We start from the raw sequence: 16,816 nt of genomic DNA, 5'->3' as shown, positions 1-16,816 counted from the left end.
TTAGAAATGCGAGAGAAAAACACCTGCCATGGCTCACTGGAGTGGAGTTTTCAGTTAACACTTTTTCTACACGTTTGAAGGACCATGACAGAGACTTTTAAAATGTTGTAAAGCTTTAACGTACCTTCTCTTGGAGGAAGACGTGGAAGGCCATGATGGTCAGGAACCGGAAGTACGCAGGCATGCTGCCTCCATGAGCCTCCTGTAGGGGGTGGTAGACACACCAAAACATTAAAAACATTTAAACCGCGTTACAAAACAGTTTGAGGATCCAATGGATTTATAAACCCACTAAAGGCTGTTCAACAGCAATGATTTATAAACCCACACACAGATGTAAAGGGTGTTCAATAACACTGTTTTAATAAAGAACATTAAAGGTAGGGTAAGTGATTTTCTTTGGTTAAAATAAGTGTTAAATAGATCTATATTGTGATAGTAATCATTACTATAGAGTGTTTGTTCAGTAACAGTGTTAAATAGCTCTATATTGTGATAGTAATCATTACTATAGTGTTTGTTCAGTAACAGTGTTAAATAGATCTATATTCATTGTGATAGTAATCATTACTATAGAGTGTTTGTTCAGTAACAGTGTTAAATAGATCTATATTGTGATAGTAATCATTGCTATAGAGTGTTTGTTCAGTAACAGTGTTAAATAGATCTATATTGTGATAGTAATCATTACTATAGAGTGTTTGTTCAGTAACAGTGTTAAATAGATCTATATTGTGATAGTAATCATTGCTATAGAGTGTTTGTTCAGTAACAGTGTTAAATAGATCTATATTGTGATAGTAATCATTACTATAGAGTGTTTGTTCAGTAACAGTGTTAAATAGCTCTATATAGAGCTATTTAACACTGTTACTGAACAAACACTCTATAGCAATGAGTACTATCAGAATATATTCTGATAGTACTCATTGCTATAGAGTTTTTGTTCAGTAAAAGGAGTCTCCTTGTCTCTCCAGCTCTTTATTAAACAGAAAATGCATTTTCGTTTCAGTTTCAGTTTCATTTCCAATTTTATCCAACCAGGATAGAGAACTCAATCAGGATACAGATTAAACATGTGAAATATGAAGTGATGACACTAAGAAATGAGCAGGCAAAATTGGAACTGGAACACTATACAAATGAAGCTTAAAAATGGGTACTTTCTCCTGATTGGCTGAGATTTTGACACCTACCGAAAATGTATTTTCTGTTTATTAAAGAGCTGGAGAGACGGGGAGACTCCTGTTACTGAACAAACTCTATAGCAATGATTACTATCACAATATAGTGCTATACCTTTTAACAAAATACTTTTTGTTTTAACCCAAAAATATCACTTACCCGTGTGTGTGTGTGTGTGTGTGTGTGTGTGTGTGTGTGTGTGTGTGTGTGTGTGTGTGTGTGTGTGTGTGTGTGTGTGTGTGTGTGTGTGTGTGTGTGTGTGTGTGTGTGTGTGTGAGAGAGAGAGAGTACACGTGTCTGGTAAATGTAATGACAGACATAAGGTGCATAAGGTGTCTGGTAAATGTAATGACAGACATAAGGTGCATAAGGTGTCTGGTAGATGTAATGACAGACATAAGGTGCATAACATCTGTGTCGTTTCACATTTTAGCAACTAAAACTCTCAGAACAGCGGTTCTCAAAAAAATAGCAGATCTACAAGCTGACAGAGCGTCACTTTGTGTTTTCAGATGGGAGGGGGGGGGGGGGGGGGTCTGGTCCTCCAAAAGTTTGAGAATCTGCCTCAGACCTTAATGGGTTAATCAGATCTTAATGGGTTAATCAGAGGGTCTGTCATTGAGTCCCGATGACCCAGTGACCTCATCCGTCTATCGTCCCCTTGCCAGAGAAAATGGCGATTTTACTGAACCTTTGAAAAATCATGTTATTTTCTCTGTGATCTTTGCTTAGTGGCCAACGCCGGCCCAAAGGCCTTCGGGGAATGGAGTGACAGGAACTGCCTCCTACTAAACACCTCCAAGACTAAGGAGATTTTTTTATTTTTTTATTTTTTTTTGTTCTTTATTTACCCAGGGTAGTAGCTGAGCACAAGTGCTCATTTTCAGCAACGCCCTGCACATAGAAACACACAGACAGACAGACACATTAAAACCTGGGAGCTGACTAGTACAACCACAGTCTTATACTGTTGGCCACTACGCAGCTCCACTGGAGCAGTTGGGGTTCAGTGCCTTGCTCAAGGGCAAGGCACTGAACCCCTTCCGGCAACGAGGGTGCTCCTCTAACCTTTAGGCCACCACTGCCCTCAAATGATGGTGGTGGATTTACCGGAGGAACAAGCCTGCTCGTCTTTCTTCAGCCTGTCAACATCCAAGGGACAGCTATTGAGCAGGTACAGTCCTACAAGTATCTGGGAGTTCACCTGGATGAGAACCTGGACTGGGCTCTGAACACCGATGTGGTCTATAAAAAGACACAGAGCAGGCTCTTTTTCTTGAGGAGGCTTAGGTCTTTTGATGTGTGCAGCAGAATGCTACACATGTTCTACCAGTCAGCAGTGGCAAGTGTCCTGTTCTATGCTGCAGTCTGCTGGGGAGGCAGTGTGATGGACAAGGATGCTAAGCGGCTGAACAAACTGGTGAAGAAGGCGGGCTCAGTACTGGGTGAGAGGCCGGACTCACTGGAGGCTGTTGTGGAGAGAAGTATACACAAGAAGAGGAGGGCCATAATGGACAATGTGGGTCATCCTCTCCACAACATCCTGGCAGGTCAAAAAAGCGGTCGTAAGGACCTGTTCCGTTCATTGCCCTGAAAGAACGATCGTTTTAAGAACACTTTCATTCCAACAGCAATCAGGCTCTTCAACTCCATGACCAGCCGCTAGGCCTATGAACTGGACTAATGGTCTTAGTTTTTACTTATTTATGGGTCTATGTGCCCCCCCCCCCTTTTGTGATGTGTTTTTAACTAACCTTGCCTGTATGAGCTATGGGATATCTGAATTTCCCCTCGGGGATTAATAAAGTATCTATCTATCTATATATGTCTATCTGTCTATCTATCTGTCTGTCTATCTATCTGTCTATCTAACTGTCTATCTATCTGTCTGTCTGTCTGTCTGTCTGTCTGTCTGTCTATCTATCTATCTATCTATCTATCTATCTATCTATCTATCTATCTATCTATCTATCTGTCTATCTATCTATCTATCTATCTATCTGTCTATCTATCTATCTGTCTATCTACAGCTGATGAGGCATAGGTCTCTCTCGTCATGTGTATTAAATCTACTAAACCTGATCTGATACACACCGCAAACAGCAGATCTACAAGCTCACAACCTGTGACGATGCGACACATGGTGAGCTTGTAGATGGGAGAGTATAGGAACAATGCGTGACTAACGTGTTTAAATGCCAGTATGATGGATAACCTCCATGTGGTAAAAATAGCACAGCGTTAAAGGTCAATTTACTGCACAACATTCTCAAAAGAGAGATCTTTTTTTAACCCATTAAGGTCTTCTAGATCAGTTGTTCTCAAACTTTGTCTTGTCAAGGACCCCCAAAATGATACTATTTGGCCACAGACCCCCCCCCCCCACCCCCACGAAAATGTTTTGTGCCAAAATTATTCAAAATCTTTCAAACTCTTTCACGATTTGAGTTAAAAATGTTCTCTTTAGAAAATGCATATGTTCAAAGATTTGCTAAATGTTCACGATTTCTCTGAAAAATAGCCGATCTCTATGAGCTTGTATATCTCGTATTAATGAATATAGCCAAAGCATAAAATAATGGTTAAAGTGGTTAAAAAAGCACGCCACCGAGTGCTGCGCTATTTTATGCTTCAGCTTTAGTTCTGTGTTGGAAAACCTCACACATACGTAAAACCACTACCAAAATCCAATGTCCAAAAGAACATAAGGATTCCAGTGACCATGAAATCACTGGAAAGAATACTGTTGCAACATCTTGTAAGTATAACTAAAGACAAATTCGACCCCTGTCAGTTTGCTTATAAGAAAGGTTGCGGTACAGAGGATACGGTTGTTTGTCACACTGGTCCACTTCATTACAAAACACCTAGATAAGTCTAATAAGAATCACGCAAGGGTGCTGTTCTTAGACTTCTCTTCAGCTTTCAATACAAATACAGTCTGATATTCTGATGTCAAAGATTGTACAGTTGGAACTGAATCCATACTTAATTCACTGGTATGCTTCCTTCCTTACTAACAGAGTACAGAGGGTGAAAGTGAACAGAACCATCTCCTCAGCATTAACCACTAATGTTGGTGCTCCCCAGGGTTGTGTAAGCTCAGCTGTACTTTTCACCCTTTATACTGACAGCTGTCGTACTGAGGAATGTCTGTCTGAATGTCGCACTGACAAACCAGACCAATACATTCTAAAGTACTCTGATGATACAGTTTTGATTTCTCTCTTGGGTAGTTCCAGTGATCCTGGACTGCACCAACACAGAGTAAATAAGGTGATGGAGTGGAGTGATAGCAACGCTCTTATCATTAACACAAAAAAGACAGGAGATTGTTTTTGGTGCCCCACTAGAGATACACAGATCCCCCATTACTATTCATAGTGAACAGATCAACCAGGTATGTTTGTATACATACCTAGGAGTAGTAATTGACCATCTTTTGTCATGGAAAGACAAGATTGAATTAGTGGGTAAGAAAACAAAGCAAATAGTCTATTTCCTTCACCGTCTGAGATATTTTAGTGCTAGTAGACAGATTCTTCTTTTGTTTTTCACTTCTTTTATTACGAATGTTCGTCAGTACTGTAGAACCACCTGGTATGGATGTTATTATGAGTGTTCTTCAGTACTGTAGAACCACCTGGTATGGATGTTATTATGAGTGTTCTTCAGTACTGTAGAACCACCTGGTATGGATGTTATTATGAGTGTTCTTCAGTACTGTAGAACCACCTGGTATAGAGGTTATTATGAGTGTTCTTCAGTACTGTAGAACCACCTGGTATGGATGTTATTATGAGTGTTCTTCAGTACTGTAGAACCACCTGGTATAGAGGTTATTATGAGTGTTCTTCAGTACTGTAGAACCACCTGGTATAGAGGTTATTATGAGTGTTCTACTGTACTGTAGAACCACCTGGTATAGAGGTTATTATGAGTGTTCTTCAGTACTGTAGAACCACCTGGTATAGAGGTTATTATGAGTGTTCTACTGTACTGTAGAACCACCTGGTATAGAGGTTATTATGAGTGTTCTTCAGTACTGTAGAACCACCTGGTATAGAGGTTATTATGAGTGTTCTACTGTACTGTAGAACCACCTGGTATGGATGTCTGTCTGTCTGTAGCCTTAAAGTCACAACTGCTGCAGCAACTGAACATTTGTTCAAAGATTGTTGGACAACCACTTCAGAGGCTCTATACATCTATGTATAATAACAGTATGATAAGGTTGGCAAGGAACATCACTTCAAACACTAGCCATGCTTTGTATGGAGAATATAGGTTGCTGCCTTCAGGAAGGAGATAGTGTTCCTTTGTCCATCAGACCACATTGAGGCTTAATCAGGAGTTTTAGGCCAGGGGTAGGCTGAGTGGTGGACATTGCTCTTGTATTTGTATGTCTTTATGTATGTATTTTGTTTTGTTTTCTTGTGTCATGTCAAATGTGTGTACTGTTTATTGTTGCATACATGGCTGCTGGGTTTATTGATCTGTTAGACCACATGTTTGTACCAGTGTGGTGGTTAGATGTATTTATTGATCGCCTCTTGTCTCGATGGTTTAGTCCAGGGTGCACACACTTTGTTGACTTGAGATCTACTTTTAAAATGACTCGCTCAACAAGATCTACCTTTTGGGCGCCCCTGGTTTAGACGTAACGTCACGGGAACGTAGATCTGGATGAGCTGGTCATTTTAACAGTAGATCTGGATGAGCTGGTCATTTTAAAAGTACCCTGAGCTAGAGTATCAATGCACATAAGTGGCACACAGGAGGCGTGTCACAATGCATGACTAATGTTGAAATGCCAGTAAGATGATCAGCGCTTCAGAACACAGTAACTGCCATGTGTTGCACATTATCTGCCTTTCCAAAATAACAGCGTGAAAGGTCACTTCTCTCTGTAGCCATCAACTGCAAACATTCTAAAAACTAGAAGAAGTGACGGATCCGTCTTGATCATTTGACTACAGAGATAATATGTACCGATCTGCGTGATGTTTGGACACAATTTGTGGGAGTAATAAAAAAATATATTATTTTGCAAAAATCGGCCTCCTGGTGGCGCTATAATAGGGTAATGTTATAAGGGTGGCATTTGTTGCTCAACGTAGTGCGAATGTGCATGCAAAGTTTCACCGCAATCTGACGCTGCGTTCGTGATTTGCGGCAGTTAGGGCCACTCCTGCAAACTTTAGACTGCCATTCTTAGCCAATCAGGATGGAATATGAATGTCTTGATCACATGACTATAGAGATCATGTCTTCCGATTTGCCTGAAATTTGGACAAAATCTGAAGGAGTAATATTAAAAGAAATTGCCTGTTATAGCGCCACCATGAGGCAAGTGGCATTTCTTCCTCGGCCTAGTGGGAATAATGTGCATACTGTGTTCATGATTTGAGGCATTTTGTTCAAAACGGAATACTCCTGCAAACTTTGGAAGACAATCTTAAGGATAAGGATAATTCCTTTTAACAGGTCGTTCATGAAAGTCCTTGCGGTCTTGTTTCCTTGTGAGCAATTAGGGGTTAAGAGTCTTGCTCAGGGACAAATTTCATTTCATCGACACATATGCTGGCCTGGCCTGGACTCGACCTGGGGCAACCAGGGCCTCTGGCTCCCTAGGCGGGCTCACTTACCACTCAGCTATGGCCGCCCCCAATTTAGCCGATCAGGCTATAACTATAACAATCTTAGCCAATCAGGCTATAACTCTGAAAGACCTGTTTGGTTTAATGACTATAGAGATACTGTGTACCGATGTGCGTGATGTTTGGACAAAATCTGTAGGAGTACTGGCAAAAAAAAAGTTTATAACTAGTTAAATATGTTACAGCTCATGAGAAACAATTGGGGCAGAGGTTCTAGTCTGGCATCCAAGGAGTGTGTGTGCACAGTTTGGCTGCCATCATGACAACGGTGCCGGAGATTAGCTGTTCACAGACAGAACCACACACACACACACACACACAAAAGTGTTCTTTTGGAACCAAACCTTCGTCTGAAAAGTCTGAAAAAAACCTTTAGATTAAATATCTTTACCTTACTGTCATCCAGGCGTCCATACACCTGTTTACCTTAGTGTCATCCAGGCGTCCATACACCTGTTTACCTTAGTGTCATCCAGGCGTCCATACACCTGTTTACCTTAGTGTCATCCAGGCGTCCATACACCTGCCAGAAGTATGAGGTGAACAGTTTTCTGCTGATGGGTTTTCCGTTGATTCTGATCCTCTCTCTGACCTGGACCAGGTGGGGAGAGCTGGAGGCAAGATCACATTTATCACTGTATTTCATCTATTTATAAGTCACATTTATCACTGTATTTCATCTATTTATAAGTCACATTTATCACTGTATTTCATCTATTTATAAGTCACATTTATCACTGTATTTCATCTATTTATAAGTCACATTTATCACTGTATTTCATCTATTTATAAGTCATATTTATCACTGTATTTCATCTATTTATAAGTCACATTTATCACTGTATTTCATCTATTTATAAGTCACATTTATCACTGTATTTCATCTATTTATAAGTCATATTTATCACTGTATTTCATCTATTTATAAGTCACATTTATCACTGTATTTCATATATTTATAAGTCACATTTATCACTGTATTTCATCTATTTATAAGTCATATTTATCACTGTATTTCATCTATTTATAAGTCACATTTATCACTGTATTTCATCTATTTATAAGTCATATTTATCACTGTATTTCATCTATTTATAAGTCATATTTATCACTGTATTTCATCTATTTATAAGTCACATTTATCACTGTATTTCATATATTTATAAGTCACATTTATCACTGTATTTCATCTATTTATAAGTCATATTTATCACTGTATTTCATCTATTTATAAGTCATATTTATCACTAAGTTCAACCCATTCAGAGTGGGAACGCATCTGTCATTTTCTTTATTTATTTGGCTATTCAAAAATAGCAGATCTACAAGCTCATAGCGCAGACCAAAGTGATGCACTGTAAGCTTGTAGATCCACTATTTTTGAATAGCCAATTCAAATTTAAAATGGATAAAGTGGTTATACTTTGTATGGCAGTCAGTCAAGGTCAGGTACAAAGTAGTTAGGAGTGTGTGTGTGTGTGTGTGTGTGTGTGTGTGTGTGTGTGTGTGTGTGTGTGTGTGTGTGTGTGTGTGCGTGCGTGCGTGCGTGCGTGCGTGCGTGCGTGCGTGCGTGCGTGCGTGCGTGTATTTAACCCATGGTAAAGTATTAACAAAATCTTGTGACTAAATAATAACATTGGGATCCATGTCCTGAATAGGAACAGTTTAGAACATACAGATCTACAAGCTCATAGCGGCACGAGGGCCAATGAGATGAGACGTTGGTGGTACAGTAGAATATGAGCCAATCATATGAGACGTTGGTGGTGCAGTAGAATATGAGCCAATCATATGAGACGTTGGTGGTGCAGTAGAATATGAGCCAATCATATGAGACGTTGGTGCATAGGAGATTTGCCTTGTATCTGGTGATTGGTGTGCTTTCTCGTCTGGTTTTATTTCATGCTTTTATTTTAGTTAGTTAGTTAGACGGACCTTTTTAGCAGTATTAGGAAGGCAATTATATCGTTGTCAGAGTGGATAGAGAATAAAATGGAAGCGTTCACCTTTTTCCATTTTAATCCAAAGTTGTCGTACAAACCTGTGTTCCCTTGATTTTAATAGTGAAGACCAGACCTTCCACAGGTTTAATAGTGAAGACCAGACCTTCCACAGGTTTAATAGTGAAGACCAGACATTCCACAGGTTTAATAGTGAAGACCAGACATTCCACAGGTTTAATAGTGAAGACCAGACCTTCCACAGGTTTAATAGTGAAGACCAGACATTCCACAGGTTTAATAGTGAAGACCAGACATTCCACAGGTTTAATAGTGAAGACCAGACCTTCCACAGGTTTAACAGTGAAGACCAGACCTTCCACAGGTTTAACAGTGAAGACCAGACCTTCCACAGGTTTAATAGTGAAGACCAGACATTCCACAGGTTTAATAGTGAAGACCAGACCTTCCAGAGGTGGTGTAGTCGGTACATTGATGGATTTTAAGTCTTAAACATCGCACCCTGCACTTTACACACTTATTACTTATATGGTATTGTTTAAATTATAAGTGTTACAACTACAAGTAAGTTGTGTGTTTTAAGCAGGGCCACATGTACAGTACCTGTAGAATCCTGTTCGAAAGCCGTAACTCCTGAGGATCTGTTCAGTGAACGCACATGTTGACCCCTGAAACCACATGAAAACATGAGACACACCCTGAACACTCACTGTAATAATAATGTTCATACAACCTGAACACTCACTGTAATAATAATGTTCATACAACCTGAACACTGTAATAATAATGTTCATACAACCTGAACACTGTAATAATAATGTTCATACACCCTGAACACTAACTTTAATAAAAATGTTCATACAACCTGAACACTAACTGTAATAATAATGTTCATAAAACCTGAACACTAACTGTAATAATAATGTTCATACAACCTGAACACTAACTTTAATAATAATGTTCATACAACCTGAACACTAACTGTAATAATAATGTTCATACACCCTGAACACTAACTTTAATAATAATGTTCATACAACCTGAACACTAACTTTAATAATAATGTTCATACAACCTGAACACTGTAATAATAATGTTCATACAACCTGAACACTGTAATAATAATGTTTATACAACCTGAACACTCACTGTAATAATAATGTTCATACAACCTGAACACTAACTTTAATAATAATGTTCATACACCCTGAACACTAACTGTAATAATAATGTTCATACACCCTGAACACTGTAATAATAATGTTCATAAACCTGAACACTAACTTTAATAATAATGTTCATACAACCTGAACACTGTAATAATAATGTTCATACAACCTGAACACTAACTGTAATAATAATGTTCATACAACCTGAACACTCACTGTAATAATAATGTTCATACAACCTGAACACTAACTTTAATAATAATGTTCATACAACCTGAACACTAACTGTAATAATAATGTTCATACAACCTGAACACTAACTTTAATAATAATGTCCATACAACCTGAACACTATAATAATAATGTTCATACAACCTGAACACTGTAATAATAATGTTCATAAACCTGAACACTAACTTTAATAATAATGTTCATACAACCTGAACACTAACTTTAATAATAATGTTCATAAACCTGAACACTAAATTTAATAATAATGTTCATAAACCTGAACACTAAATTTAATAATAATGTTCATAAACCTGAACACTAACTTTAATAATAATGTTCATACAACCTGAACACTGTAATAATAATGTTCATACAACCTGAATACTAACTTTAATAATAATGTTCATACAACCTGAACACTAACTTTAATAATAATGTTCATACAACCTGAACACTGTAATAATAATGTTCATACAACCTGAACACTAACTTTAATAATAATGTTCATACAACCTGAACACTAACTTTAATAATAATGATAAATGTTATGTAATAGTAATAATTTGTATATTTGACGCTTTGTTCTATTATTCAGGATGCTTTTTTTAAATATTTTTTTGTGTACCCCGTGTACCCTAGGAGACACGGGGAGAACATGTAAACTCCACACAGAAAGGCCCTTTCACCAACCCCACCTAGGGTATGGGTACTGATGACGCGGAGCAGAGAACACGGCCCCAGCGCCCACAGCGTCCCCGGCGGGAATCGAACCCAGCTGTGAGACAACGCTACCGACTGCACCACCACGCCCCCGCCCTCACGACTCACTATTTAACCGCTCAAAACATTTTGATCTAGGGACCCCCCAGGAGCAAACATTTTAGCTGAAAACTAAATGTTGTGTAATGTGTGTGTAACCCTCACCTTGCCCTTTGTTCCAGTCACATGAATGATATTGAGCTGGTCCAGTTGTTCCACCTTGAACACACACACACACACACACACACACACACACACACACACACACACACACACACACACACACACGTCAAGTCATGCAAAGCAACGATAATATCTTTTGACACAAAACCCAGTGTTTCCCAACCTGAGGTGCGGGCCCCTGTTGAGGGGACGTCAAAGTGTTTGGAGCCGGTCCATCATTTTAAACATGTTGCATAATATCATAAATAAATACATACATCCACCTCCAAATGGACCCTTACAGGTCTGTAACTCTGAGAGTGTACAAATGGAACCAAATGGACCCTTACAGGTCTGTAACTCTGAGAGTGTACAAATGGAACCAAATGGACCCTTACAGGTCTGCAAGTCATTTTTATTGTTTTTATTTTATCATTTTCTAAATGTAGAGTAACCAATTATTTTTTTACCCCCTTTTTCTCCCCGATGTATTTATAATGTGTCCACTGTTTGACCAGTTTGTTTTAGTATAGTTAGTTGTTTAGTATAGTGTTTAGTAGTGATGCAGTATAATACTCTTCATATCATGTATTTCTTTAGGTATTAAAAAGGTCTTAAAAGTCATTAAATTGTCATTTCACTGTCATCTGGGGGTCCCGACCCACAGGTTGAGAACCAGTGATACAGTACTGACCGTCAGTCCAGCTCTCTCCAGGAATCCTCTCATAGCGCTGAGTTGGAGCTGAGGATTCAGCCTCTCTCTTCTCACCTGAACACGTCATTAACATAATTATTATTAGCATTATGATCATAGAGCTGAGGATTCAGCCTCTCTCTGAACACCTGAACACGTCATTAATATTATTATTATCACTATGATCATAGAGCTGAGGATTCAGCCTCTCTCTGAACACCTGAACACGTCATTAATATTATTATTATTATTATGATCATAGAGCTGAAGATTCAGCCTCTCTCTTCTCACCTGAACACGTCATTAATATTATTATTATTATTATGATCATAGAGCTGAGGATTCAGCCTCTCTCTGAACACCTGAACACGTCATTAATATTATTATTATTATTATTATGATCATAGAGCTGAGGATTCAGCCTCTCTCTTCTCACCTGAACACGTCATTAATATTATTATTATCATTATGATCATAGAGCTGAGGATTCAGCCTCTCTCTGAACACCTGAACACGTCATTAATATTATTATTATGATCCTAGAGCTGAGGATTCAGCCTCTCTCTGAACACCTGAACACATCATTAATATTATGATCATTATTATTATTATTATTATTATTATTATACATTGTCTGTCTGTCTCTCTCCCCCATACAATATTATTACAATAATAACTGATCTTCTCACCTGATCCAACAGACTGGCGTTGGTCTGGAGCGTGTTGAGAGCACACACTGCTTCCTGTGTGGAAAACATTATAATTATTACTATTAATACTAAACATATAAAACATTATAATTATTACTATTAATACTAAACATATAAAACATTATAATTATTACTATTAATACTAAGAATATGAAACATTATTCATATTACTTTTAGTATTAATACTAAGAAAAAAGTATTAATATTACTATTAGTATTAATACTAAGAATACAAAACATTATTCATATTACTTTTAGTATTAATACTAAGAAAACATTATTAATATTACTATTAGTATTAATACTAAGAATATAAAACATTATTAATATTAATATTAGTATTAATACTAAGAAAACATTATTAATATTACTTTTAGTATTAAAGGAGGAGTTCACCCAAAAAATGACTTATTTTCTATCAATTACACACCCCATGAAGCCTTGATTTCATGGATTTATTTTTGTTTTTGTGGCATTCCTAAGACAATAATTTGATGACCGGGTGTATTTCCGGTAGGAGACACAAATAATCTACTTTGTGTCTCCTACTGGATACATTAGCCGGTAGGAGACGGGAATGAAATTATGAGCTTAGTAATGCGACAAAAACAAACAAATAATCCATGGATTCAAGGCTTCATAGGGTGTGCAATTGATAGAAAATAAGTCATTTTTTTGGGTGAACTCCTCCTTTAATACTAAGCACAGAATATAAAAATATATTAATATTACTATTAGTATTAATACTAAGCACAGAATATGACATATTATTAATATTACTATTAGTATTAATACTAAGAAAACATTATTAATATTACTATTAGCATTAATACTAAGAAAACATTATTAATATTACTGTTAGCATTAATACTAAGAAAACATTATTAATATTACTGTTAGCATTAATACTAAGAAAACATTATTAATATTACTATTAGTATTAATACTAAGCACAAAATATGACATATTATTAATATTACTATTAGTATTAATACTAAGAAAACATTATTAATATTACTAAGAAAACATTATTAATATTACTATTAGTATTAATACTAAGAAAACAGTATTAATATTACTATTAGTATTAATACTAAGAAAACATTATTAATATTACTTTTATCATTAATACTAAGAAAACATTATTAATATTACTATTAGTATTAATACTAAGAAAACATTATTAATATTACTATTAGTATTAATACTAAGAAAACATTATTAATATTACTATTAGTATTAATACTAAGCACAAAATATGACATATTATTAATATTACTATTAGTATTAATACTAAGAAAACATTATTAATATTACTATTAGCATTAATACTAAGAAAACATTATTAATATTACTATTAGCATTAATACTAAGAAAACATTATTAATATTACTATTAGCATTAATACTAAGAAAACATTATTAATATTACTATTAGCATTAATACTAAGAAAACATTATTAATATTACTATTAGTATTAATACTAAGCACAGAATATGACATATTATTAATATTACTATTAGTATTAATACTAAGAAAACATTATTAATATTACTATTAGCATTAATACTAAGAAAACATTATTAATATTACTATTAGCATTAATACTTAGAAAACATGATTAATATTACTATTAGCATTAATACTAAGAAAACATTATTAATATTACTATTAGCATTAATACTAAGAAAACATTATTAATATTACTATTAGCATTAATACTAAGAAAACATTATTAATATTACTATTAGTATTAATACTAAGAAAACATTATTAATATTACTATTCGTATTAATACTAAGCACAGAATACACTCATCTATTCTGACTTGTCCACATATTGTTTTGTTTTTGTTTTTTTTGCTAAGGGGTCGCTGCTTCATGTATATAATATATAAACTGTATATATGTATATACTATATAAACTGTATATATGTATATAATATATAAACTGTATATATGTATATAATATATAAACTTTTTATATGTATATAATATATAAACTGTATATAAAACATTTTTGAAAATTTGTACAAATCTTTGAATATATATATTTTCAAAGTGAACATTTTTAACTCAAGGTCTGGGGGTCCCTGGAACTAAATATTTTGAGATGAGGGTCCGCGTCCAAATACATATATTATGCAAATGATGTGAAAACTTTAGTTACTAGTTACTTTGTAAATTTGGATTATTATTAAAATAAACATTATACATTATACCCACTATAGTTAAACTAGCTATGTTGAGCTTGTAGATTGGTTATTTAACTTGTAGATCGGCTATTTAACTTTTTAACAGTGTTTCTACATCGCAGTATAGTTACTTTAACTTGAGTAAAAATACATACTTTCTCCACTGATAGAGAATATATGAATAATATAAACATACTGATGAGATACAAGAGAATATAGACGCTATCTTGATGAATTGATACCCAGGACCACAATGGAAACAACAAGTACTCTGTACTTGTCTGTCTGTCTGTCTGTCTGTCTGTCTGTCTGTCTGTCTGTCTGTCTGTCTGTCTGTCTGTCTGTCTGTCTGTCTGTCTGTCTGTCTGTCTGTCTGTCTGTCTGTCTGTCTGTCTGTCTGTCTGTCTGTCTGTCTGTCTGTCTGTCTGTCTGTCTGTGTGTGTGTGTGTGTGTGTGTGTGTGTGTGTGTGTGTGTGTGTGTGTGTGTGTGTGTGTGTGGTTAGCTGCTGATGCTAGCGTGTTGTTAATATGGTTAGTAACCAGTGGTGGAAAGTAACTGAGTACATTTACTCAAGTACTGTTAAGTACTGTAGTACTATACTTAACTATTGTCAACAGATTTTTATACATTTGAGAACTTGTGAATATGGAACCTTTCGCATAATGACTTCTTTCTACTGTTGGTACATTTTGAGGCTTTTATACTTTTATACTTTTTACTCAAGCACATTTTGATTACCGGACTTCCACTTGTAACAGAGTATTTCTACGTCGCAGTATTGATACTTTTCAGTAAAACATGTGAGAGTACTTTTCCTTTAGTTTAGTAACTCTGCCTCTATGGAGAGGAGAGGAGAGACATCATTAAACATGATTATAAGTGTTTTCCTCTCATATTATCTATAAAGTAAAGCTCGTCCTCTCTGCTCTCACATGTTTTACCTCTTAAAGGTATAATATATATATAAATAAAGTTTAATAAACGGGTTAAAATAAGCTTTAAATGTGATGTATTCAGCCTGTGGCCAGTCAACCCCAGTCCGCATGCGCAGAACTGCTCCCGTCAGATAGCATTGTGAACACATGGCCACAGGCTGAAATAAATCACAGATTTAAAGCTCGTTTCAACCCGTCTGTTAGATCTAATTTACCGCTAAGAGATAAAACATGTGAGAGCAGAGAGGACGAGCTTTACTTTATGGATACGATGAGAGGAAAACACTTAGAATCATGTTTAATGATGTCTCTCCTTCCTACAGGCACTGAGCTGTGTGGAACCTCCTGTCTGAGCTGTTAGATCTGTGTTAGATCTATGTTAGATCTATGTTAGATCTATGTTAGATCTATGTTAGATCTGTGTTAGATCTGTTAGATCTATTAGAACAGAGAGAGCTCCATAATGGAGAGTTCTATCCAGTGGTGTAAAGTAACTAAGTACATTTACTCAAGTAACTAAGTACATTTACTCAAGTACTGTACTTAAGTACAACTTTGAGTACCTTTTCCGACACTGAGGGAGAGTTTCATAATGGAGAGAGTTTTATCTTACCTGGTAATCCATGTTCTTATTATTATTATCCATGTTGTTATTCTCCTCCTTATTCTCCTTCTGCTGGAGCTGAGCTGAGACTGTGTGATCAGTGTGTAGTTCAGTGTGTGTAGTGTGTCCAGTGTGTAGTCCAGTGTGTGTAGTGTGTGTCATGGTGTGTGTAGTGTGTAGTTCAGTGTGTGTAGTGTGTCCAGTGTGTGTGGGACAGGGTCTCACGGATCCGCGCCACAAGCAGCGCGCGAACAGCTGGCGGGAGAAGCGCGCCATCATGTGGGCGGGGCGGAGCGGCGCACGACCGGGAGGGAGGGACCGGAAACACGTGTGTGTGTGTGTGTGTGTGTGTGTGTGTGTGTGTGTGTGTGTGTGTGTGTGTGTGTGTGTGTGTGTGTGTGTGTGTGTGTGTGTGTGTGTGTGTGTGTGTGTGTGTGTGTGTGTGCGCGCGCGCGTCTGTCTGTCTGTCTGTCTGTCTGTCTGTCTGTCTGTCTGTCTGTCTGTCTGTCTGTCTGTCTGTCTGCCTGCCTGCCTGCCTGCCTGCCTGCCTG

The 16,816-nt window shown here is 36.6% G+C and overlaps 1 protein-coding gene across 2 annotated transcripts in view; it reads right to left on the bottom strand.

Annotated features, from left to right (window-relative positions):
- Positions 1–16,472, bottom strand: part of LOC311037177 (folylpolyglutamate synthase, mitochondrial-like) — a 35,489-nt gene extending 19,017 nt beyond the window's left edge. For both annotated transcript variants that reach the window (XM_084046292.1, XM_084046293.1), the window contains exons 1-7: positions 16,275–16,472; positions 12,511–12,564; positions 11,822–11,896; positions 11,131–11,184; positions 9,410–9,474; positions 7,342–7,456; positions 125–202 (exon numbers count right to left, since the gene is read on the bottom strand). In XM_084046292.1, coding sequence (XP_083902418.1) covers positions 125–202; positions 7,342–7,456; positions 9,410–9,474; positions 11,131–11,184; positions 11,822–11,896; positions 12,511–12,564; positions 16,275–16,427 — 594 coding nt within the window. In that variant the 5' untranslated portion in view covers positions 16,428–16,472. The remainder of the gene's footprint in view (positions 1–124; positions 203–7,341; positions 7,457–9,409; positions 9,475–11,130; positions 11,185–11,821; positions 11,897–12,510; positions 12,565–16,274) is intronic.
- Positions 16,473–16,816: the final 344 nt, after the last annotated feature.

This window comes from Gymnoscopelus microlampas, assembly GCF_963454915.1.
Source record: "Gymnoscopelus microlampas genome assembly, chromosome: 21".
Classification (NCBI taxonomy): Eukaryota; Metazoa; Chordata; class Actinopteri; order Myctophiformes; family Myctophidae; genus Gymnoscopelus; species Gymnoscopelus microlampas.
The sequence above is the reverse complement of the archived record's forward strand: the minus strand, read 5'-3'. Positions and strand labels throughout refer to the sequence as shown.